The sequence below is a fragment of the Pristiophorus japonicus genome, chromosome 14 (assembly GCF_044704955.1).
Source record: "Pristiophorus japonicus isolate sPriJap1 chromosome 14, sPriJap1.hap1, whole genome shotgun sequence".
NCBI classification, from domain to species: Eukaryota; Metazoa; Chordata; class Chondrichthyes; family Pristiophoridae; genus Pristiophorus; species Pristiophorus japonicus.
Genome location: NC_091990.1, coordinates 154,775,971 through 154,800,268, shown reverse-complemented (window position 1 = coordinate 154,800,268; position 24,298 = coordinate 154,775,971). Strand labels below are relative to the sequence as shown.

General features: G+C 44.3%; 1 protein-coding gene across 1 annotated transcript in view; it reads left to right on the top strand.

The window, feature by feature from the left end:
- The window catches only part of LOC139279649 (leucine zipper protein 2-like), a 256,324-nt gene that overhangs the window by 155,074 nt on the left and 76,952 nt on the right, over window positions 1-24,298 (top strand). Inside the window, exon 9 of the mRNA XM_070898756.1 lies at window positions 5,863-6,027. Coding sequence (XP_070754857.1) covers window positions 5,863-6,027 — 165 coding nt within the window. The remainder of the gene's footprint in view (window positions 1-5,862; window positions 6,028-24,298) is intronic.

The following is a 24,298-nucleotide window of genomic DNA, read 5'->3' as shown; positions in this document are numbered from 1 at the left end:
CCAAAGATTCACCACCCTCTGAGTGAGGAAATCTTTCCTCATCTCAGTCCTAAATGGCTGACTCCTTATTCTGAGACTGTGACCCCTGGTTCTAGACTCCCCAGGCAAGGGAAACATCCTCCCTGCATCTACCCTGTCAAGCCCTGTAAGAATGTTGTATGTTTCAATGAGATCACCTCTCACTGGGCTCAAGTTTCGGACCCCCGCTAGAACGGCTCACATCAGAGAGGCCCGCCGAATTTGTAGAACTGAAAAAGCGCCAAATACTTACCTCGCGATTCTCCGATATCTGTAGTGCCGTTTCCAGCTTGGTGCGGCGCAGCAGGAGCTGCTGGGGGCGGAGCTTCAGCCCTGCACCAAAAACAGTGGCAGCAGCTGCGCGCGTGTGCAGTGGGGGCTGTGCGCGTGCGCAGTAGCTCCTGGCCCTCCCAGCACATCCTGTCTCCGGGCGACGACCCTATTCCTGGCCGAAGGTACGTCGCCCCTATCCTGGGCCGAGTGGCCTGACAGTACTTACCTGTTCTGCGGCGGCCTGCCCGGCATCTCCTGAGGGCAAGCCCCGCCCGAACTCCTCGGAGGCGGCGGGGCCCGCTCGAAGCCCTGGTCGACGGTGGGGCCCGCCCGAAGTCCTGGTCGGTGGCGGGGCCCACCCGACTGGCATCTCCTGTCCCAGCACGCTGTTGGAGGGCTCCCGGTGCTGCAGTAAGTGAGTAGAAACTTTAAATTTTTTTATTTATTGATTGATTTTTTATTTTTTTTATTGGTTTTTTTTGATTGATTTATTGGTTGATTTATTGATTTATTTATCATTCATTATTGATGATGGCTCTTTATTTGTAAAAGTGAAGTGTCGGCAAGGTTTTTCTGAGCGTACAAAAATCTACACTTACTCCATTCTAAGTTAGTTTGGAGTAAGTTTTCGCTGCCTAAACTTGCAAAACAGGCGTAAGTGGCTGGACACGCCCCCTTTTGAAAAAGAAAACTTCAAAAACGAAACTATTCTAACTCACTAGAATTGGAGCAAACTAAATGCCGAGAATTGCAATTTTTAAGTTATTCCATTCTAAACTAGTTGCTCCAAAAAAATAGGAGCAACTCGAGCCGAAACTTGAACCCATTCTTCTAAACTATAGCTGTCTATCACAATCTTGACAGCTCTAGTTATCTAAGCATCCACAGCCTTTTGTGGGACAGAATTCCAAATGACTGCTACCCTTTGTGTGAATAAGTGCTTGCTGATTTCATTCCTGAATGGACTGGCTCTAATTTTAAGATTGTCCCCTTGTTCTTGATTCCCCCACCAGAGGAAATAGATTCTTTGTATCTACAAATTCTAGCGCTTTTCCACAACTGGCATTAAACTGACAGGCCTGTAGTTATCTGATTTCTCTCTCCCACCCTTCTTAAATATTAGTGGCATTAGCAAATTTTCTAACAACTCAATTCCAAGATCAAGCGATTGTTGAAAGATTATGGCCTAGAAGCTGGCCTCTTTGTACCTCCCGTTATCGCTTCCGGGGGGGGCGATACTGGGGCACTAATGACTTACTAACCGGGCGCAGTGAGATGGACGACTCCTGCTAACATGGCCGAGAGGTTTGCGGTGACGGTAACTCTTTGCGCTACGATCTTCTGCGCCCGGAGATCATGACGTCATTGCCGTGCGCATCACCCCGCTAGTGTCCCGGACCCGAACTTCGGTTCTGCCCTCTGCAGCATCGCCGTCAAAAACGCTGACAGCTGCAGGAGGCGTTGTTCAGGAGGCCGGGAGCTTCGGGGGCGCAAGTAAAAGGGGATGTTTGCACAGGTAGGAGAAAACATTGAACAACGTGATCATTTTGGATTGCTCTTGGGCCATGATCAATCAGCCCGGCACTCTGCTGCAGTGCATAGGCCCGGTCGGGCCGGATCACGGCTGTCATCGGGGACCAGCTCATTGATCCCAATGCAGAGCCTGCAGCGATATCCCTTCCCTGTAAGGGAGGGAAAAAGTCTCAATTGCATGCACAGCGCTACAAAGGACATTGTGTAGTGCTGCACCACTACCGCCCCGCTCTGTCCTTTAGCATTCCAGGAAGGAAGTGGATAGCTCGATTTAGCACTCCGTTCCTGGAGCGGAAACACTAAATTTAGAAAAAGCTGGGAATCATTAGCACCTGGCACTAAGTTTCCTCGCTTTCAAAAGTTAATGCCCAAACGGCACGATACTGAATTTCTGTCCCGATGACTAATACTTTTGCAATTTCCTCACCTACTTTTTTTAATACACTTGGTGGAAACCATCAGGTCCTGGAGGTTTATTTATTTTAACACATATTGTCTTCACCATTACCATTTTGTTACTTTTCATGAATCCAATAAGATTTATTGTCAGCTTCCCTTTCATCACTAGTATTTCATCCTCTTGCTCTACTGTGAAAACAGATACAAGTGCTTGTTTAATAAATCTGTCATTACCCTGTTGTCTATTACAATAAGGTGCATACAACACTGATGTATACTCTTGCTAGTGCATTCTTGATATTTTTGGAATTTTAAAATTATTCCCATAATTATTAATAACATTTGGGGGAAAGAGACTATTTTCCAAGGATATAAAATTCCTCCTGCTTATAACGGAAAGAATTTGACGTCCATGATGGCTTTCTTCCAGTTATGATGAATACAGTGAACCTAGACTGTAATGGCAAAATCACAATAGCAATGTGTAGCAAATAAGTTACTGCAGTGAAATACACAGATGAATTCATCCGATATGATATCCCCATGATGCTGATTTCCAAAGTTCAGCTGTGCTGTTGTAAGGAGGCATCAACTGGAGGCCATGCCTCTCCCCATAGGGTTGAGCAACAAAAATTAAACTGGAGCGCATTCCATAAATCAACACTTACGCCCCTGGAGGCATGTGACTAAGAGTGAGATTGGTGGTGGCCTGGGAGCACAGCAGGCACTGCACTGGCACAGGCTCCGAAGCTTTCTGATTGGAGGCCTCTCCAGTGAGGCGCGACCTCCATCCGCCACGGAGATGACACCTCCCCCCCATCGATCGTGGCTGACGTTCTGAGCCCGGGATCATTTGAATGTCGCAAGCAGGCTCGTTGTCTTCCACCAAGGAGATGCTCCAGGCTGGGGCTTGGAAATTGCTGTGACAAGATTCAGGGCCTGCTGCAGAAGGAGGGACAAAACAGCTGCCTCCAGATGTCTGCACCAACATTTTTCCTTCCACTTCTGGGGCCTGGATACAGCCATGCTCGTAAGAGCGCTTGCACCGTCCTCTCTTTAACTGAAGCCCTGAGGTCCCCTCCACAGACCTTTCAATGCTGGATGCCAACACCTGACAGGTGGCCCCACCGTCCAGCAAACTGGACAAATGTAGGATACATGGCGGAGGTCATTTGCCCTCACTGTCATATGATTTGCATGCGCCTACCTACTCCATTGTATTGGCCACTGGAAAAGGGGGGAGGTTGGGGGGACATGAAAGAGCATGTACCTGAACACATTTCTGCCCCCATCTACCTCAATGAGACCGGGCCAGAAAGCCTAGGCCTGGATTTGTACATCCTAGAGCAAGAAAAGCAGGGGAGAAATAGCTTATTAGACATGGAACGATCCATTTAAAAGTCTTGATTTTTTTTTTCTTCATTAACTCCATGTTAACTGTTATGAGAACAGTTAACATGGAGTTAACTGTTATGAGAAAATTCTATTTACAGTTTACTTAGAACTTCATTATGCTTTGATCCAAGTGTTTAGACTGCTTTTTTGTAATGTGTAACAAACAGATCATTTAGTTGTCTTTCTAAGCTGCTTGAACTGTAATTTATGTGTGTTTTTTTTCAAGTTTGTCTAGTCCAACAGTTCTCACTAAGGGTTCCACAATTTTGTCTGGTAGTGTCAGCTGTGTCTCAGTGGGTAGCACTCTTGCCTCTAAGTCAGAGGTTGTGGGTTCAAGTCCCACTCCAGGAACTTGAGCACAAAAATCTAGGCTGATGCTCCAGTGTTGAGGAAGTACTGCACTATCGGGGGTGCCGTCTTTTGGATAAGACATTAAACCGAGGCTCCATCTGCTCTCTCAGGTGGATATAAATGATCCCATGGCACTATTTCGAAGAAGGGCAGGGGAGTTATCCCAGTATCCTGGCCAATATTTATCCCTCAATCAACATAACAAAAAAACAGATTATGTGGTCATTATCACATTGCTGTTTGTGGGAGCTTGCTGTGCGCAGATTGACTACCGCATTTCCCATATTACAACAGTGACTACATTCTAAAAGCACTTCTTTGGCTGTAAAGCACTCTGAGACGTCCGGTGGTCGTGAAAAGCACTTTATAAATGTAAGTCTTTCTTCCATGATTTCAATCCTATGCTGAGCATTCTCGGACCATTGCTTTTACAACTGATTTTACTGCTGCTCACATTAGAGGCGGAACTAACGCATTTTACGGAGGTGCCTTACATCCCAGCAGACCCGCTTCCAAAAGTGGCATCAGGATGAAGGGTTTGGCGTCTGAAAGAAGTGTCTAAACTCTATGCGTAGAAATTTATTTTTGATGCCGGAGAAGGACGAAAACTCAGAACAGGTTCGACTTCAGGTTCCTGACCATTTGCACCCACTGTGCTGAAATATGCTGCCCAATATTTCAGAATTTCTGGGCTATATCATCCATTTCTGTTCATTCAAAGTGGTTATTTTTGATCATAAAATATTGAAATATCCAGTTGCCTAAATTAAGCAAAAGTGCACAGGAGTTGTTTTTGTGCATTTATAAAAAAAAACAATCAAATTAACAGATAATGAAAGAGCTTAAAGATTTAAGCTTTTGTTGTCTTTGTCTATGCAGCATCTTGTTCTTTGCCCTGATCTGTAGCAAAGACTCAAACAAAAGTTGATTTATGGGAAAGCGGGTTGTGTAGAGGACACAGAGAGGCTGCAAAGAGATTTAGATAGGTTAAGCGAATGGGCTAAGGTTTGGCAGATGGAATACAATGTCGGAAAATGTGAGGTCACTGCGAAGAAAAAACAGTAAAAGGGAATATTATTTGAATGGGGAGAAATTACAACATGCTGCGGTGCAGAGGGACCTGGGGGACCTTGTGCATGAATCCCAAAAAGTTAGTTTGCAGGTGCAGCAGGTAATCAGGAAGGTGAATGGAATGTTGGCCTTCATTGTGAGAGGGATGGAGTACAAAAGCAGGGAGGTCCTATTGCAACTGTACAGGGTATTGGTGAGGCCCACCTGGAGTACTGCGTGGAGTTTTGGTCACCTTACTTAAGGAAGGATATACTAGCCTTGGAGGGGGTGCAGAGATGATTCACTAGGCTGATTCCGGAGATGAGGGGGTTACCTTATGATGATAGATTGAGTAGACTGGGTCTTTACTCATTGGAGTTCAGAAGGATGAGGGGTAATCTTATAGAAACATTTAAAATAATGAAAGGGATAGACAAGATAGAGGCAGAGAGGTCGTTTCCACTGGTCGGGGAGACTAGAACTAGGGAGCACAGCCTCAAAATATTGGGGAGCCAATTTAAAACCGAGTTGAGAAGGAATTTCTTCTCCCAGAGGGTTGTGAATCTGTGGAATTCTCTGCCCGAGGAAGCAGTTGAGGCTAGCTCATTGAATATATTCAAATCACAGATAGATAGATTTTTAACCAATAAGGGAATTAAGGGTTATGGGGAGCGGGCAGGTAAATGGAGCTGAGTCCACGGCCAGATCAGCCATGATCTTGTTGAATGGCGGAGCAGGCTCGAAGGGCTAGATGGCCTACTCCTGTTCCTAATTCTTATGTTCTTATGTTCTTATGTAATGGTTTGATGGGATTTAATCAGTAAGTGATCTTTATTGTTTCAGGAGTCCCAACTGAAGGCTTTGAAGGAGGTGGCACAGCTCTGTGTGTCAGGAGTTCTAAGGAGCCAGCCGCCCTTTATGAGCATCATCTCTCCCAGAACTATGGATAGTGGAATGCCATTAGCTAAGGACAGCTCCCGACTTCCAATTAACCAGACCAACAGAAAGGTAAATAATCCAGACTTCAAGGTGTGACGCCACCAAAGCAATTGGTGGATTTTGTTGTATAGAAACTGTAGAACTGAGTGAATTAAATACTTTATCCCAGTAGAGTGTTTAAGTGAGTTCTGATTACTTACTTTCTTTAACACAATAGAATTAGTCAGATTTTTTAAAACAGCTTGTAGAGCAAAATTTATAATGAATCAACATTTTAGATCATAAACAAACATGGCTGCTCACTACGCAAATGTAATGCAATTCAAAATCTTCCATTTGTGGAAAACAGTCCAAATAATCAATCACTCTCAATATTTTGCATTATAAATTATGTGCTCTCTTTCCCAAGCAAACCATCCCACTAACAGGTGCAGCATTATGTCAGGGAGTGCTCGGTCCTCTTTGTCTGATTTTACTGGAGCACTCTTTGCAACATTGCAGTAAAACAAGCCCTCATCTCTAGTGGCTTAGTGCATTTCTGTGGGTGGTGATAGAGGAGTCTGAGAGATATTAGTGAGGAGGACTAGGCTGAGATTAGCTTGGTCTTATCCTTAAACTATCCGTGGATCACAGCTGATAGATCTGTCTGATTTTCCTCTTATACTGATCTTTGTAGTGATTGTTCACAACTAAATGGTTTGCTAGGGTACTTGAGAGGGCATTATGAATTAACCATGTAGTGCAAATTGCAGTTACCTAGTAAGTGTGATGGCCCCTTCCCTGCAAGATATTAATGAGCCAGCCATGGATGCTGCCTGGCCTGCTGAGTATTTGCAGCATTTTCTGTTTTTGTTTTGAATTCTAGCATCCGCAGTATTTTGCTGTTATATTATTGAGCCAGTTACTTTTGATGGCAATGGAACATAGGAACATAAGAACATAGCAAAAGGAATAGGCCATTCAGCACCTTGAGCTTGCACTACCATTCAATGGGGTCACGGCTGATCTGTGATCTAACTCCACATATCTGCCTTTGGCCCATATCCCTTAACACCTTTGCTAACATAAAGCTATCAAACTCCGATTTAAAATTAACAATTGATCTAGCATCAATTGCAATTTGCGGAAGAGAGTTCCAACCTTCTGTCACCTTTTGTGTGTGGAAGTGATTCCTAATTTCACTCCTGAAAGGTCTGGCTCTAAATTTTAAACTCTGCCCCCTAGTCCTAGAATCCCCAACCAGCAGAAATAGGAAATAGAAAAACCAATGCAATTGCTTTTCATGGTTATTTTTCTGGTGTCAGCCCATTACTGAATTCAATTTAACCACTTGTCATGGTGGGATTGGATATCATGACCTCTGTATTGCTGGTCTAAGTACCAGAACCACTCGGCTATTGTCCCCTTGCAGCTTTATGAACTATTCTATGTACCTCTCTCCACACCATCTCTGAATGACAACATCTTGGAAAAAAAAGAAGCATTTTTATGTCAAGTTGTGTAGTTAATGGGGGTGAATGTGTCCTACACCTTGAACCAGTTTGACAGGTGCTCTTGTCAAACAAATTCCAAGTAAAAGTTTAAATATGAGCAGGGAGAATAAACCACAAGGTCAGATAAGAGATATTTTTAAAAAAGCAGTAGTTTATTAAAGTGACCTTCTATTGTGCTTGCCACATTTGATGCCATTTAAGTATTGTTGTCCTGCCTGTTTTTCCATTGGAGGTTACGTGTTTATAATATTTGACACTCAGCATTCCACAACTTCAGACAGAAAAGAAAATGTTCTCACAATGTTTTGCCCAAACAGAATGTTTGAATTCTCTTTTCTTCCCTTTACTAACCAGCATGAGCAGTGAATTCAGTTAGATCCCTATGCTCTCTTCATTCCAGAAATTGGATTGCAATAATAGACCTGCAGACTATATGAAGCTAGAACAAAGCATTCTGTGGAAAATCACCGTCACACTCAGGCTCTCATCTAAAATATATATATGGATGCCTGGGGACAAAAGTAGCAATTTTTTCCCCGTGGGAACAGAAATCTGATATGGAGACTGTTGAAAACTGTTGTTATATTATTATCCCAATTTGCACAAAAGGCCATTATTTTTTCAATTTCCTGAACAGAAAATTGTTCCCCATGCTTTGTTCTTATGTCTGCCTTCTATCATTGTGTGTTTTGTAATAAGGTGTATTATTTTTCTGTAGAATGTCATTTTAGTGAAAATAATTGATAAGGGCCTCCTTAGTTCTCTGAAAACAAAACAAGCCGGCGTCAGACCAGAGCAGAATTCTGTTTGATGCTGCTTTGGCTTTTATCTCAAGGCAACCTAACTCACCAGATGATAAACCCATGAGATCGGGTGCAATGCTAATTTAACAACCGCCCAATATTACTCTCCATTGACTTCAGTGGAGAGTATAATTGGGTGGGATGTATAACCAGCGTTGCACCCAATCCTGACTGTTCCCCAATGGATGGGTAAGGTTAAAATTGCCTCATTGGTCTCATTCTCTCTCGCTTTCTATCTATTTTTTCTTATCTATTAGTGTATCATAGGCTGCAAACTGGTCAGCAGTCCAGGTGTGTCTCTGTTAGTTCTCATTTTTATTTTCAAATCCCTCCATGGCCTCGCCTCTCCCTATCTTTGTAATCTCCTCCAGCCACACAATCCCCTGAGATGTCTGCGCTCCTGTAATTCTGCCCTCTTGAGCATCCCTGATTATAATCACTCAACCATTGGTGGCCATGTCTTTTGTTGCCTAGGCCCTGAGCTCTGGAACTCCTTGCCTAAATCTCTCGGCCTCTCTTTCCTCCTTCAAGACGCTCCTTCAAACATACCTCTTCAACTGCGCTAACTTCTACTTATGCAGCTAGGTGTCAAATTTTTATCTCATAATAATCCTGTGAAGCGTCTTGGGATGTTTCACTACTTTAAAGGCGCTATATAAATATAAGTTGTTGCTGTGTTCAAGCCCATAGGAAAGTTTGTGATGAGCTGTGTTTGTTGCAGGATGAACTCAGCAGTGGGCATCATGTGAAAACAGACACCCTTCGGGAAGAATATTTAAAAAAATGCTCAGTAACCTTTCCAGGCTACATGTCTCTTGGTTGTATGTATAACATTGCTTTAAAGGACATTACTGCTAGCATGGATCTGATTTGCCATCAAGTTGGATCTGTTATTATTAGGAATATCCAATATGGTTGCCAATAAGTCTACTGTCTTTCAATTATTTTTTAAGTGTTTAAATAAATTGCTCTTTAGATATCTGAAGACAGTAATGTTAGAACACTTTGGGGCCGATTTTCAGCACCTCACCGCCCGCTGCTGCCAACTACCGCCCACTCCCACCAACATTCCTCCTGAAGATCCGCCCAGTGCCACTTTCGAGGTGGCCTGGAGCGGGCAGGAGGGGCGAGCCGCCGGGAACCGCTCGCTGACATCAGCGGACAGCCGAGTGGCGCAACTGACCTCCCGCCTGCCGAGCTCTTAGATTCCTGTGGGAGTGAGTCGGCATGACTCGGCGGCAGAACAGGGGTGGACCACTGGCTGGAGGCTGCAGTGATACCCGCCCTCCTGCATGGCTCAGAGACGTGGTCCATATATAGTAGACACCTCTAATCACTGGAGAAATACCACCAACGATCTCTGCAAGATCCTGCAAATCCCCTGGGAATACAGATGCACCAATGTTAGCCTCCTTGATCAGGCCAACATTCCCAAGATCGAAGCGCTGACCACACTCGACCAGCTCCATTGGGCGGGCCACATTGCTCGCATGCCTGTCACAAGACTCCCAAAGCAAGCGCTCCACTCGGAACTCTACCCGGCAAGCGAACCCCAGGTGGGCAGAGGAAATGTTTCAAGGACACCCTCAAAGCCTCCTTGATAAAATGCAACATCCCCACTGACACCTGGGTGTCCCTGGCCAAAGACCGCCCTAAGTGGAGCAGGAGCATCTGGTAGGGCGTTGAGCACCTCGAGTCTCGTCGCCGAGAGCATGCAGAAATCAAGCGCAAGCAGCGGAAGGAGCGTGTGGCAAACCAGTCCCACCCACTCTTTCGTTCAACCACTGTCTGTCCCACCTGTGACAGAGACTGTAATTCCCGTATTGGACTGTTCAGTCGCCTAAGAACTTACTTTTAGAGTGGAAGCAAGTCTTCCTCGATTTCGAGGGACTGCCTATGATATGATGGTCTGTCCCCGACGGTCAGTATGAAGAACTTAAAACAAAGGCAAGTGAACATGTTAATACTTTTTTTCAACAGCGACTTACCTGGATGGGGTCCCCTGAAGGACTTCGGATACTTTTTTTATTTTTTGCTGGGTTTTTTTCAGGTCTTCGACCCTCCGTGGGCCCGACTCCACCCTCGGCGGCACTTTGTGCGGCACTTGGGCGGGCGGAGACCTTGCCGAAAATCGGCCCCTTCAAGTATAAACAGCCCACAATATTTAACCAGTCTGTTGCAATGCTGAATTACACAGGATGGGCACCTTATTACATTCATGAATTTGGCATAATAATTCCTGAATGCAAACAGATGGTCTGGCACATTCTTAAACTTGCTTCACAGCAAACTGACTAATCTTTTTGACTGATGACAAATTTTGACACAACATGTATTTTCTTGTGCACAGTGGATTATACTTCCATTGACCAATTGCCAGAACTTGTTTTTTTCCTCTTCTAAACTTGGGATAGCACTAGTTTGTTCTCAGTTTGGTGCACAGTTTTGATCTCCTTACCTAAGGAAGGATATACTTGCCTTAGAGGGGGTGCAACAAAGGTTCACTCGATTGATTCCTGGGATAAGAGGGCTGTCCTATGAGAAGAGATTGAGTAGAATGGGATTATATTCTCTGGAGTTTAGAAGAATGAGAGGTGAAATCCTTGAAATGTATAAAATTTTGAGGGTTTGAGGGGGTAAATGCTGTTGCCCCTGGTTGGATAGTCTAAGACTAGGGATCATAGTCTCAGGATAAGGGGTTGGCTAGAAAGGACTGAGTTAAGGAGGCATTTCTCATGAATCTTTGGAATTCTCTAATCCAGAGGGCTGTAGATGGCCAGTCGTTGAGTATATTCAAGACTGAGATTGATAGAATTTTGGACACAATTGGAATCAAGGGATATGAGGATTGGGCGGGAAAGTGAAGCTGAGGTGGAAGATCAGCCATGATCTTATTGAATGGAGTAGCAAATTCGAGCGGTCATATGGCCTATTCCTGCATCTATCTCGTATATTCTTATGTTTAATTTTTCATAAATTGGAAACATAAGAAATAAAGTTCAGACTAATTTATAGAAAAATAGGAAGACTATCAAGACTAAGACCACAGTGGTAGAATAATGAGGGCAAAAATGAACAAAAAGTTAGGAAATAGTATTTTCAGAGACAAGGACCCCGATTTTAAATAACAAGGGCTTATATTGAAAAGGATGTTTATGTACTGAAGAGGACAATAAGGATGATTTGGGGAGCTTATCAGGAGAAGCTTATACCATTGAACATATTTTAATCGGCAAAAAGATTATTGAAAGGAGACATGATAGATTGATTTAAAATGTTACAGAGCATGGATAGTATAAGATGTAAACCTGTAAGGTTCACCTGCAGTCAACTCCTTCAGTGCTTTGCTACGTACCCAAGCCATATATACCTGAATGCACCAGGTTTGATTCCCACTATGTCGTGAGTTACTTGCTTTCAGCTGACGTGGCCAAAGAGGGTGTCACAATTGGTTTTAGTTGCTTGGGGTCTAGGGAGAGGAAAGTCAGCCAAGATATTTCCAAAGATCATTATTCAGTGTCTCCAGTTTGAAAGTGCATTTGTTTAGATGTTGGGCTCCCCAATGATTGAATAGCCTTCCAACATAGGAATAGGAGTAGGTCATTCAGCCATTTGAGCATGTCACATCATTCAATCAGATCATGGCTGATCTGTACCTCAATTCCTCAATTCCACATAACTGTCCTTGATCCATATCCCTTGATACACTTGCCTAAGAAAAGTCTAGCAATCTCAGTCTTGAAAATTACAATTGACCCATCATCTACAGACTTTTGGAGCAGTGAATTCCCGATTTCCACTAGCCTTTGTGTGAAAATGTGTTCCTGATTTCATTACTGAATGACCCAGCTCTAATTTTAAGATCTTCCACTGAGGTTACAGATGATCGTTATTGCAGAAGTTCAACCCCCATGTCTTTAATACCCCATTTATGCTGTGGAACTGGCTCCAGTGCAATGCATTAACTAGAAGCTGGATGAATAACCCATTCAGAATGAAACTGAGGGTGAAAGCATAAGAATATAAGAACATACAAATTAAGAGCAGGAGTAGGCCATATGGCCCCACAAGCCCTCTTCGACATTCAATAAGATCATGACTGATCTTTAACTTCAACTCCACTTTCCCACCCGATCCCCATATCCCTTGATGCCCCTAGAGTCCAAAAATCTATCTATCTCAGCCTTGTATATACTCAGCAACACAGCATCCACAGCCCTCATGGGTAGAGAATTCCAAAGATTCACAACCCTCTGAGAAAAGAAATTCCTCCTCATCCCAGTCTTAAATGATCAACCTCTTACCTAAGACTATGCCCCCTAGTTCTGGACTCTCTAGCCAAAAGAAACATCCCCTCAGCATCTACCCTGTCAATCCCCCTCAGAATATGTTTGAATGAGATCAATTCTCATTCTTCTAAACCAGTGAGTATAGACCCAATCTGCTCAATCTCTCCTCATAGAACAACCCTCTCATCCCGGGGATCAATTTAGTGAACCTTTGTTGTATCACCTCCAAGGCAAGTATGTCCTTCCTCAGATAAGGAGAGCAAAACTGTGCACAGTACTCAAGGTGTCGTCTTACCAAGGCCCTGTACAATTGTAAAAAGACCTCCTTACTCTTGCACTCTAACTCCCTTGCAATAAAGGCCAACATGCCATTTGCCTTCCTAATTGCTTGCTCTACCTGCAAGCTAATTTTCTGTGTGTCCTGTACCATAACACCTAAATCTCTCTGAACACTAACATTTAATAGTTTCTCACCATTTTAAAAATATTCTATTCTTCCTACCAAAGTGAATAACCTCACATTTCTCCATATTATACTCCATCTGCCATCTTATTGCCCACTCAGTTAACTGTCTATCCCTTTGCAGGCTCTTTGGGCTAGACTTTTGGCACATCATCGCCCATTTATCACCCATTTAGCGCCCATATAAGCGCTGAGAAACAGGCTATTGCCCATATTTGATGAAAAGTGGAAACTAACACCCGATTATAGCCCATTTATCGCCGGCCCAATTTTCGGTACATGAATGAGCTGCATCACCCGGCCTAATTAAAAAAAATATATGATGTCATCCTCATGCAAGGTCAAGAATAGTGCTTATAATGGATACTTACGCCCAATTATCGCCCAGATTATCGCTGACTGCTACTTTCGTCATTTCGCCCACAATTCGCCCAAATGATCGCTGGCCGAAAAAGACGCTGAGGAAAAGCTGCAATCACCTGACCTTAACTCGACATTACTCGGCACTACTCGGCACTATGGATGCCACTTTCTAACTTGGAGGATCTGAAATAAAAGGCTGCTTCAAGGGCTTGTGAGGAGAATCAATTTGTAAGTGATTTTAAGGGCTTTTTTGATTCTTGCCAATCATCTAATCACATTTATATTTGTTGAAGACAAATTAAGGGCATTTATAGAAATTTGGAATTTCTCAACCAGTATTGATCACTAATCACATACTGCAGAATAGAGATTGCAGAAGGTATATTGAAGAGTTTTATTGCCCAATCAAAGACATGGCAAACCGCTGCAGAGGAGGAGAAGTTACACCCAACGTATTTACAGGGCTAAGCGACAATACCTGGATTTGTCCGATAACACATGCGTTAGGAGGCTGTGCTTTCGAAAGGAGATATGCCAGCTAATTAATGGAGATCTGCAGCCTACCAGCACCATCAGGATCACACTGCCCATTGAGGTTAAGGTTACTGTGACACTTTGCATCTACGCATCGGGCTCCTGTCAGGGCTCAGCTGGTGACATTTGCAGTATCTCTTAGCATGCCACACATTGCTCCACTCGACAGGTGACTGAAGCCCTTTACGCATGCAGGATAGACTTTATAAGCTTCCCTATAACCAGGGAGCACAGACTGAGTGTGCTTTGGGTTTCTCGCGAATAGCAAACTTCCCCAAGGTGCAGGGAGCAATAGACTGTATGCACATTGCCCTGCGAGCACCTTTACAGGATGCAGAGGTGTTTCGGAAGGCTAACTTTGAAGGTATGAGGCGTGAATTGGCTGAGATGGATTGGCGAATGATACTTAAGGGGTTGACTGTGGATGGGCAATGGCAGACATTTAGAGACCGCATGGATGAACTACAACAATTGTACATTCCTGTCTGGCATAGAAATAAAAAAGGGAAGGTGGCTCAACCGTGGCTATCAAGGGAAATCAGGGATAGTATTAAAGCCAAGGAAGTGGCATACAAATTGGCCAGAAATAGCAGCGAACCTGGGGACTGGGAGAAATTTAGAACTCAGCAGAGGAGGACAAAGGGTTTGATTAGGGCAGGGAAAATGGAGTATGAGAAGAAGCTTGCAGGGAACATTAAGACGGATTGCAAAAGTTTCTATAGATATGTAAAGAGAAAAAGGTTAGTAAAGACAAATGTAGGTCCCCTGCAGTCAGAATCAGGGGAAGTCATAACGGGGAACAAAGAAATGGCGGACCAATTGAACAAGTACTTTGGTTCGGTATTCACGAAGGAGGACACGAACAACCTTCCGGTTATAAAAGGGGTCGGGGGGTCTAGTAAGGAGGAGGAACTGAGGGAAATCCTTATTAGCCGGGAAATTGTGTTGGGGAAATTGATGGGATTGAAGGCCGATAAATCCCCAGGGCCTGATGGACTGCATCCCAGAGTACTTAAGGAGGTGGCCTTGGAAATAGTGGATGCGTTGACAGTCATTTTCCAACATTCCATTGACTCTGGATCAGTTCCTATGGAGTGGAGGGTAGCCAATGTAACCCCACTTTTTAAAAAAGGAGGGAGAGAGAAAACAGGGAATTATAGACCGGTCAGCCTGACATCGGTAGTGGGTAAAATGATGGAATCAATTATTAAGGATGTCATAGCAGTGCATTTGGAAAGAGGTGACATGATAGGTCCAAGTCAGCATGGATTTGTGAAAGGGAAATCATGCTTGACAAATCTTCTGGAATTTTTTGAGGATGTTTCCAGTAGAGTGGATAAGGGAGAACCAGTTGATGTGGTATATTTGGACTTTCAGAAGGCGTTCGACAAGGTCCCACACAAGAGATTGATGTGCAAAGTTAGAGCACATGGGATTGGGGGTAGTGTACTGACATGGATTGAGAACTGGTTGTCAGACAGGAAGCAAAGAGTAGGAGTAAATGGGTACTTTTCAGAATGGCAGGCAGTGACTAGTGGGGTACCGCAAGGTTCTGTGCTGGGGCCCCAGCTGTTTACACTGTACATTAATGATTTAGATGAGGGGATTAAATGTAGTATCTCCAAATTTGCGGATGACACTAAGTTGGGTGGCAGTGTGAGCTGCGAGGAGGATGCTGTGAGGCTGCAGAGCGACTTGGATAGGTTAGGTGAGTGGGCAAATGCATGGCAGATGAAGTATAATGTGGATAAATGTGAGGTTATCCACTTTGGTGGTAAAAACAGAGAGACAGACTATTATCTGAATGGTGACAGATTAGGAAAAGGGGAGGTGCAAAGAGACCTGGGTGTCATGGTACATCAGTCATTGAAGGTTGGCATGCAGGTGCAGCAGGCGGTTAAGAAAGCAAATGGCATGTTGGCCTTCATAGCAAGGGGATTTGAGTACAGGGGCAGGGAGGTGTTGCTACAGTTGTACAGGGCATTGGTGAGGCCACACCTGGAGTATTGTGTACAGTTTTGGTCTCCTAACCTGAGGAAGGACATTCTTGCTATTGAGGGAGTGCAGCGAAGGTTCACCAGACTGATTCCCGGGATGGCGGGACTGACCTATCAAGAAAGACTGGATCAACTGGGCTTGTATTCACTGGAGTTCAGAAGAATGAGAGGGGACCTCATAGAAACATATAAAATTCTGACGGGGTTTAGACAGGTTAGATGCAGGAAGAATGTTCCCAATGTTGGGGAAGTCCAGAACCAGGGGTCACAGTCTAAGGATAAGGGGTAAGCCATTTAGGACCGAGATGCGGAGGAACTTCTTCACCCAGAGAGTGGTGAACCTGTGGAATTCTCTACCACAGAAAGTTGTTGAGGCCAATTCACTAAATATATTCAAAAAGGAGTTAGATGAGGTCCTTACTGCTGGGGGGATCAAGGGGTATGGCGAGAAAGCAGGAATGGGGTACTGAAGTTGAATGTTCAGCCATGAACTCATTGAATGGCGGTGCAGGCTAGAAGGGCCGAATGGCCTACTCCTGCACCTATTTTCTATGTTTCTATGTTTCTATGTTTCTATGTTTCTATGAAAGGGATTCCACTCCATGAACATGCAGCTCATTGTCAACCACAAGCAAATAATCATGGCAATAAATGCTAATTTTCCAGAGCACGGTGTCTGACCTGTTTAAGAGTGAGCCATAAGGTAATGATTGGATGCTGGGGAATAAAGGATATGGCCTTGCCAACTGGCTCATGACCCCCCTGCATAAGCCCCAGACGGAAGCCGAGAAGCGCTACAATGAAAGCCTACACACAATATTGTCAAAAAGACAATTGGAGTGCTTAAGCAGCTCTTCAGATGCCTGGACCACTCAGAAGGCAACCTACAATACCACCCTGAGCAGGTCGCTGAGTTCATTGTGGTGTGCTGCATATTGCATAACCTAGCTATGAGGAGCAGACAACATTTGCCAGATGGGACCAGCAGTCCACCTCAGTAGAGAGGGGAGGCAGAAGAGCATGATAAGGAGGAGGAGGACGAGGACCTCAGGGAGGACAATCAGCCTGGCGATGAACACATGCCCCCACGTCCCTAACCCCCGCAACACTGGAAAAGCCCCATGGTAGTTACGTAGCTGCAAAGCTCTTGCGTCAGCAGCTCATAAATGAATGCTTTGTGTGAACTTACATTGGTGACAGTTACAGTTGCATTAAGTTTCATCCTTGCCTGGCTTGGCCATGGCCATTGTTTCCAACCATTGTATTGATGTTTACCTTACGTTATTAGAAGACACAGCAGGACAATTGTAAAGTTAAATAAAAATGTTTAATAATTGAAGATGAATATGACAATTTTTTGAACAAACATATATAACACCCGTCCCCCCAACCCCCAAGAGTCAACAACATTTGTAACACAAGAATATAACAACACCCTTCCACCATCCCAAACAGTGAACATTCAACAAAAATGTATTTTTAACAACAACAACAACAATAACAATATACAGCAGCCCCCCCTCCCTACCTGCGGCCATGCTTTCCTCCTGGACCTTGACACCCCTTGTATTAACCCCCTATTTCCCAGTAACTCCCCGAGTAATGGGACCAAGACATCTTGCATCAGGGCACCTCAAGGTCTGCTGCTGTGAAGGGGGGCTGACATCTGCAGAAATACCTCCGTGGCTGGAGGAGAAGACGTTTCTGAAGAAACGTCTTCCGAGTCAGAAGGAAGTTCTTCCTCCTGCCTCGCATCTGTCGTGGTGCTTGGTGGTACGGCACCTTGGGGTGCAGTGCCGTCTCCCGAAACTATCGCAAGCCACAAGGCATCGACAGAGTCAGTTGTTCGCCCCATTGCCACAACTATCCACTCCACGCCCTCCATTATTCGTGCGGACTGTGTGGCAATGTTGCCAGTCAATCCATCAAGCGCCTGGAGGAGCTCTCGACCTATGTCGCGCTCGCTCTTGACAGTGAGACCATGTCCTCATTTGGATCTGCCCATCGCAGCGTGTGCCTACCTCTCTGACTCAACCTCCATGGGGTCGATGTGGGCACTGGATGCCTTGGAGTGGCCTGCTGCAAGCCACTTGGCCCCACTACTTCATCTGTTGATGATGACGTGACCGCAGGTACCACGGATGAAAACTGGTCATCTTCCTCCTTCTCGGATTTTTGTTCCTCACCCGTGGTGATAACCACCTGCAGCGGCAAAGGGGCCTCCCTTTGTGTCTCACATTCTGGGTAGCTACAAAACATAATTGAGATTATTGGAAGACATGAGAATGCTTGCGCTGCGCTGGCATATGTACGAGGAGCAACCCTACTGCAATAAATGTGAACGAGAGATGTTACATATGATTAACCTGAGAGTACAGAAGCTGCATGCATAACATGACATCACTCATATATTATAATGAAATACCATTAAATTACTTTAAATTACTACTGCTTTACCACTTCTTTACACATTGCGTCACATTACCCGTGGTGCAGCAACAGGATCTGCACCACCACGGGTGGCAGAACAATTGTGGGTGCCCATTACTCGGGGAGTTACTGGGAAATAGGGGGTTAATACAAGGGGTGTCAAGGTCCAGGAGGAAAGCATGGCCGCAGGTAGGGAGGGGGGCTGCTGTATATTGTTATTGTTGTTGTTGTTGTTAAAAATACATTTTTGTTGAATGTTCACTGTTTGGGATGGTGGAAGGGTGTTGTTATATTCTTGTGTTACAAATGTTGTTGACTCTTGGGGGTTGGGGGGACGGGTGTTATATATGTTTGTTCAAAAAATTGTCATATTCATCTTCAATTATTAAACATTTTTATTTAACTTTACAATTGTGCTGCGGCACGTTCCTCCAAGTGGTGAGTGGGTGGAGCTCAGAAGGCTCTCCTCCAGTCCACATGATTCTTAGATATCTTCCTCTGCAAACGTGACAAGAGCATGGCATAAGCTAATTGACTAGGTACTATTACGGAAACACAACAGATATTGTAATCCGCAATTAGTCACCCCACATTCTATTCATCCATAACATTAACATTATATGCTAATACGGTTTGTATCCACAATGAATGCATGGTTATAACATTTACGTTCAGAGAAAATATTTAATAAGATCGTGTTTAGGAACTAATGCTTGACACAAAACATCTTGCATACAATCTCCAGGAAGGGCCCCATCCACGGGCCGTGCCATTCAGTGCCTGAGGGGAGGTAGACGGTTTATTTGAATTGATGGAGGTCCCCCGGGTGGGGGGAATCAGGACCGCTGGTGAGCTCGGCAATTACAGGAGTGGAATGGGTGGGGGCACCGTGTCCATGGGCTATGCTCGGAGACCTCTGTGCGGCCGGAGCTAATGTCCCAAAGTGTCCCAGGGCAGACAGTGAGCCAGGGCAGTTCTCCCCCAGTCCAGGCTGGGTCACTGTGTGAGTGACAGCAGCTGGAGAGAGTCACACAGTCTGGGTAAAGGGGACCGGACCCCTCAGTGCTCAATCGTGCCCCATCCACCAACATTAGCAAAAAGGAGACGGTGTCCAAGTTAAAGACGTTCTCACAGCATACAAAAATTCTCCTTCTAAACTAATGTGGTAGAAATGCCGAATGTTTGTGGTCTGTCTGTTTCCAGTCATTCCTTTAAATAATAATAATTAATACTGTTCATTAAATGTAAGGCATCTGAGCAAAATTAGACTTAAAGGGCGCAGGTTCCGACCCCAGTCCAAATCTTAGCAGGGAAGCTATCCAAGATTACCCAGCTTAATTACAATCTGGCAGATTTACATTCTAACTAATTCAGTGGATCATTACAATTTAAAATGTAATAATTTAATACTTACTCTTGCCTAAACAACCAGGCTGTTCCACCTCTTGCGGCACTGGTCTGCCTCATGCCTATCGTGGGCCACTGAGGAAACAACGTTGGCGATATCGGCCCATATTTTTTGATAGGTGCGGGGAGGGGCAGGTTTTCCACGCCTACCCCGAGTTAATTGTCCCCACCTATTTTCCACCTCATTAACGAGGACCTCATTCGCTTCATTGTAAAAGGCTTTCACCCTCCTTCTCCCTGACAGCTCATCCTGCTGCGCATTTGTATCGCTCAACATATTTGAGTGAATATAAACACCTCCAAGATTTAAGACTCAAGTTTAAAGAACAGAGACAATACTCACATTACAACTAAATCAATGGTCAACTCAGATGGCTACTTGTTTCTCTCTCCTTCTCTCTCTCCCTCTCTTTCACTCTTCTGAGCATGCGCAGATGACCTCTGAACTCCCAAGTCACGGGAAAACTTCTTTGCTAAAAGAAAACGCGCATCCGCAGAATGGCCATTGCTATGGACGCCAGCCTTGCATGACTGAATACATCACGAAGGCCCATTTCACATCGCTAAGGCCCATTTCACATTGCTAAGGTCAATTTCACATCGTTGAGGCCCATTTCACATCGCTAAGGTCAATTTCACATCGCTGAGGCCCATTTCACATCGCTAAGGTCAATTTCACATCGCTGAGGCCCATTTCACATCGCTGAGGTCCATTTCACATCACTGAGGTCCATTTCACATCGCTGAGGTCCATTTCACATCGCTGAGGCCCATTTCACATTGCTAAGGCCCATTTACATCGCTCAGGCCCATTTCACATCACTAAGATCCATTTCACATTGCTAAGACCCATTTCACATCGCTAAGGTCCATTTCACATCGCTAAGGCTATCGCCCAAAATAAAAAGCTGAAACTAGCGGTATTTAAAATGGGCAATATTCCAGTGATCGTGAAAAATAAAAAAACACTAAGGCTGAAAATATCACCCATTTTTGGGCGATAGCGATCATAGTGGAAAGTCTAGCCCTTTGTAGCCTCCTCACAGCTTACTTTCCCTCCTAGCTTTGTATCAGCAGCAAACTTGGATACATTGCACTTAGTCCCCTCATCTAAGCATAAATTATATACAGACATTCAGAATACTGTGGCTCCAGTCCTGCTTAGACCACATAAACATCCACCTGGAGTTTCCACAGCCATTTAGACTGTTTCTCCAGGGTTTTGCCAATGTAATGCCAGAAGATCAGGAAGACCCCAAAGGAAATTCTTCCCCATCATCTTGTCAGGTCGAATTCTGTAAATTATTATGTTAGATTGGTATCCGGGGATATTTTTTTAATTTGAAGGGTTTTATCTTCTTGGAAGTTCCATCTGTGGTTATTACTTGAAGAGATTACATTTCAGTGTAAATTGTACATGAATCCACTGGGGGGGATGGCTTTTTCACAACTCGCACTTTATTATGTTTTCTTGTTTCCTCTTTAGTTTAATATGCTAATAACTTGACAGCTAAAAATAATGTAAATCTTTACATCAATTTCCGATCAATTTACAAAGTGTCACTTTACTCTTCAAACCATAATGTCTCACTAGTTGCTATGTAGCAAATCCACTAAAAACTTGAATAACTAGAATCCATATTGGGACCAGTGCTTTTTGCATGTCATGGTCTGGAGGTCATGAGTTATGTTGCTGCGGCAACTTGGCAGCTCATTTTGTGTAAATTGCCCATCCTAAAGTGTGTTGGCTATAACATTTCAAAACATGTTCAAGGTCTAAGTGCCATAGAATGTTAATATTGAATTTCTTTTGAGATAGAATATTGATCCATTTGATACAATCTTCTGTCTGATATCAATGCCAAGCTAAAGACAGAGGCAAACACACTGATGGGTAGGTTTGCTAAACTGAGCCACTGATGCCGCACTAAAAGGCCCTTTGACTTTCAAAGAGCCTCAGAAAAAGATGAAAGAAAAATATAACATGGGGTATGTCCCTCCATGATCTTGCCTGAAATCACAGAGAATGAGGGAAAATTCGGGCGGCGAGGCCTACATTAGCATTACCACCCTGATCAGGACGTCCTTCCACCAACTCAACTTGAACCATTGCTGGCTGCTGCATCCCTAGCTGCTGGATGTGAAAGACGGCAGGGTATGGGATTGGGCTTGGGCTCTTGGGCTCTTGCCCGATATCCCTTCCATCCGCTCAATGTACCATCACATAGAAACATAGAAACATAGAAAGTAGGTGCAGGAGTAGGCCATTCGGCCCTTCGAGCCTGCACCACCATTCAATAAGATCATGGCAGACCATTCACACACTCAGTACCCCTTTCCTGCTTTCTCTCCATACCCCTTGATCCCTTTAGCCGTAAAGGCCATATCTAACTCCCTCTTGAATATATCCAATGAACTGGCATCAACAACTCTCTGCGGTAGGGAATTCCACAGGTTAACAACTCTCTGAATGAAGAGGTTTCTCCTCATCTCAGTCCTAAATGGCTTACCCCTTATCCTTAGACTATGTCCCCTGGTTCTGGACTTCCCCAACATCGAGAACATTCTTCCTGCATCTAACCTGTCCAGTCCCGTCAGAATTTTATACGTTTCTATGAGATCCCCTCTCATTCTTCTAAACTCCAGTGAATACAGGCCCAGTCGATCCAGTCTCTCCTCATATGTCAGTCCTGCCATCCCAGGAATCAGTCTGGTGAACCTTCGCTGCACCCCCTCAATAGTAAGAATGTCCTTCCTCAGATTAGGAGACCAAAACTGAACACAATACTCCAGTTGAGGCCTCACCAAGGCCCTGTACAACTGCAGTAAGACCTCCCTGCTTCTATACTCAAATCCCCGAGCTATGAAGGCCAACATACCATTTGCCTTCTTCACCGCCTGCTGTACCTGCATGCCAACTTTCAATGACTGATGTACCATGACACCCAGGTCTCGTTGCACCTGCCCTTTTCCTAATCTGCCATCATTCAGATAATACTCTGCCATTGTGCTTTTGACACCAAAGTAGATAACCTCACATTTATCCACATTATATTGCCTCTGCCATGCATTTGCCCACTCAGCTAACCTGTCCAAGTCACCCTGCAGCCTCTTAGCATCCTCCTCACAGCTCACACCACCACCTAGCTAAGTGTCATCTGCAAACTTGGAGATATTACACTCAATTCCTTCATCTAAATCATTAATGTTTATTGTAAATAGCTGGGGGCCCAGCACTGAGCCCTGCGGCACCCCACTAGTCACTGCCTGCCATTCTGAAAAAGATCCATTTATCCCAACTCTCTGCTTCCCGTCCCAGTTCTCTATCCACGTCTGTACGTTACCTCCAATACCATGTGCTTTAAATTTGCACACCAATCTCTTGAGTGGGACCTTGTCAAAAGCCTTTTGAAAGTCCAAATACACCACATCCACTGGTTCTCCCTTGTCCACCCTACCAGTTACATCCTCAAAAAATTCTAGAAGATTTGTCAAGCATGATTTCCCTTTCATAAATCCATGCTGACTTGGACCGATCCTGTCACTGCTTTCCAAATGCGCTGCTATTTCATCTTTAATAATTGATTCCAACATTTGCCCCACTACTGATGTCAGGCTAACCGGTCTATAATTAACCATTTTCTCTCTCCCTGCTTTCTTAAAAAGTGGTATTATATTAGCTACCCTCCAATCCATAGGAACTGATCCAGAGTCGATAGACTGTTGGAAAATGATCAACAATGCAGCCACTATTTCTAGGGCCACTTCCTTAAGTACTCTGGGATGCAGATTATCAGGCCCCAGGGATTTATCGGCCTTCAATCCCATCAATTTCCTAACACAATTATACATAAGGATTTCTTCAGTTCCTCCTTCTCACTAGACCCTCGGTCCCCTAGTATGTCTGGAAGGTTATTTGTGTCTTCCTTCGTGAAGACAGAACCAAAGTATTTGTTTAACTGGTCCGCCATTTCTTTGTTCCCCATTATAAATTCATCTGAATCTGACTGCAACGGACCTACGTTTGTCTTCACTAATCTTTTTCTCTTCACATATCTATACAAGCTTTTGCAGTCAGTTTTTATGTTCCCTGCAAACTTCCTCTCCTACACTAATTTCCCCTTCCTAATTAAACTCTGTCCTCCTCTGCTGAATTATAAAATTCTCCCAGTCCTCAGGTTGGTTGCTTTTTCTGGCCAATTTATATGCCTCTTCCTTGGATTTAACACTATCCTTAATTTCCCTTGTTAGCCACGATTGAGCCACCTTCCCCGTTTTATTTTTACTCCAGACAGGGATGTACAATTGTTGAAGTTCATCCATGTGATCTTTAAATGTTTGCCATTGCCTATCCACCGTCAACCCTTTAAGTATCATTCGCCAGTCTATTCTAGCCAATTCACGCCTGATACCATCGAAGTTACCTTTCCTTAAGTTCAGGACCCTAGTTTCTGAATTAACTGTGTCACTCTCAAGAATTCTACCATATTTATTCTCACTCTTCCCCAAGGGGCCTCACACAACAAGATTCCTAATAGTCCTTTCTCATTACACATCACCC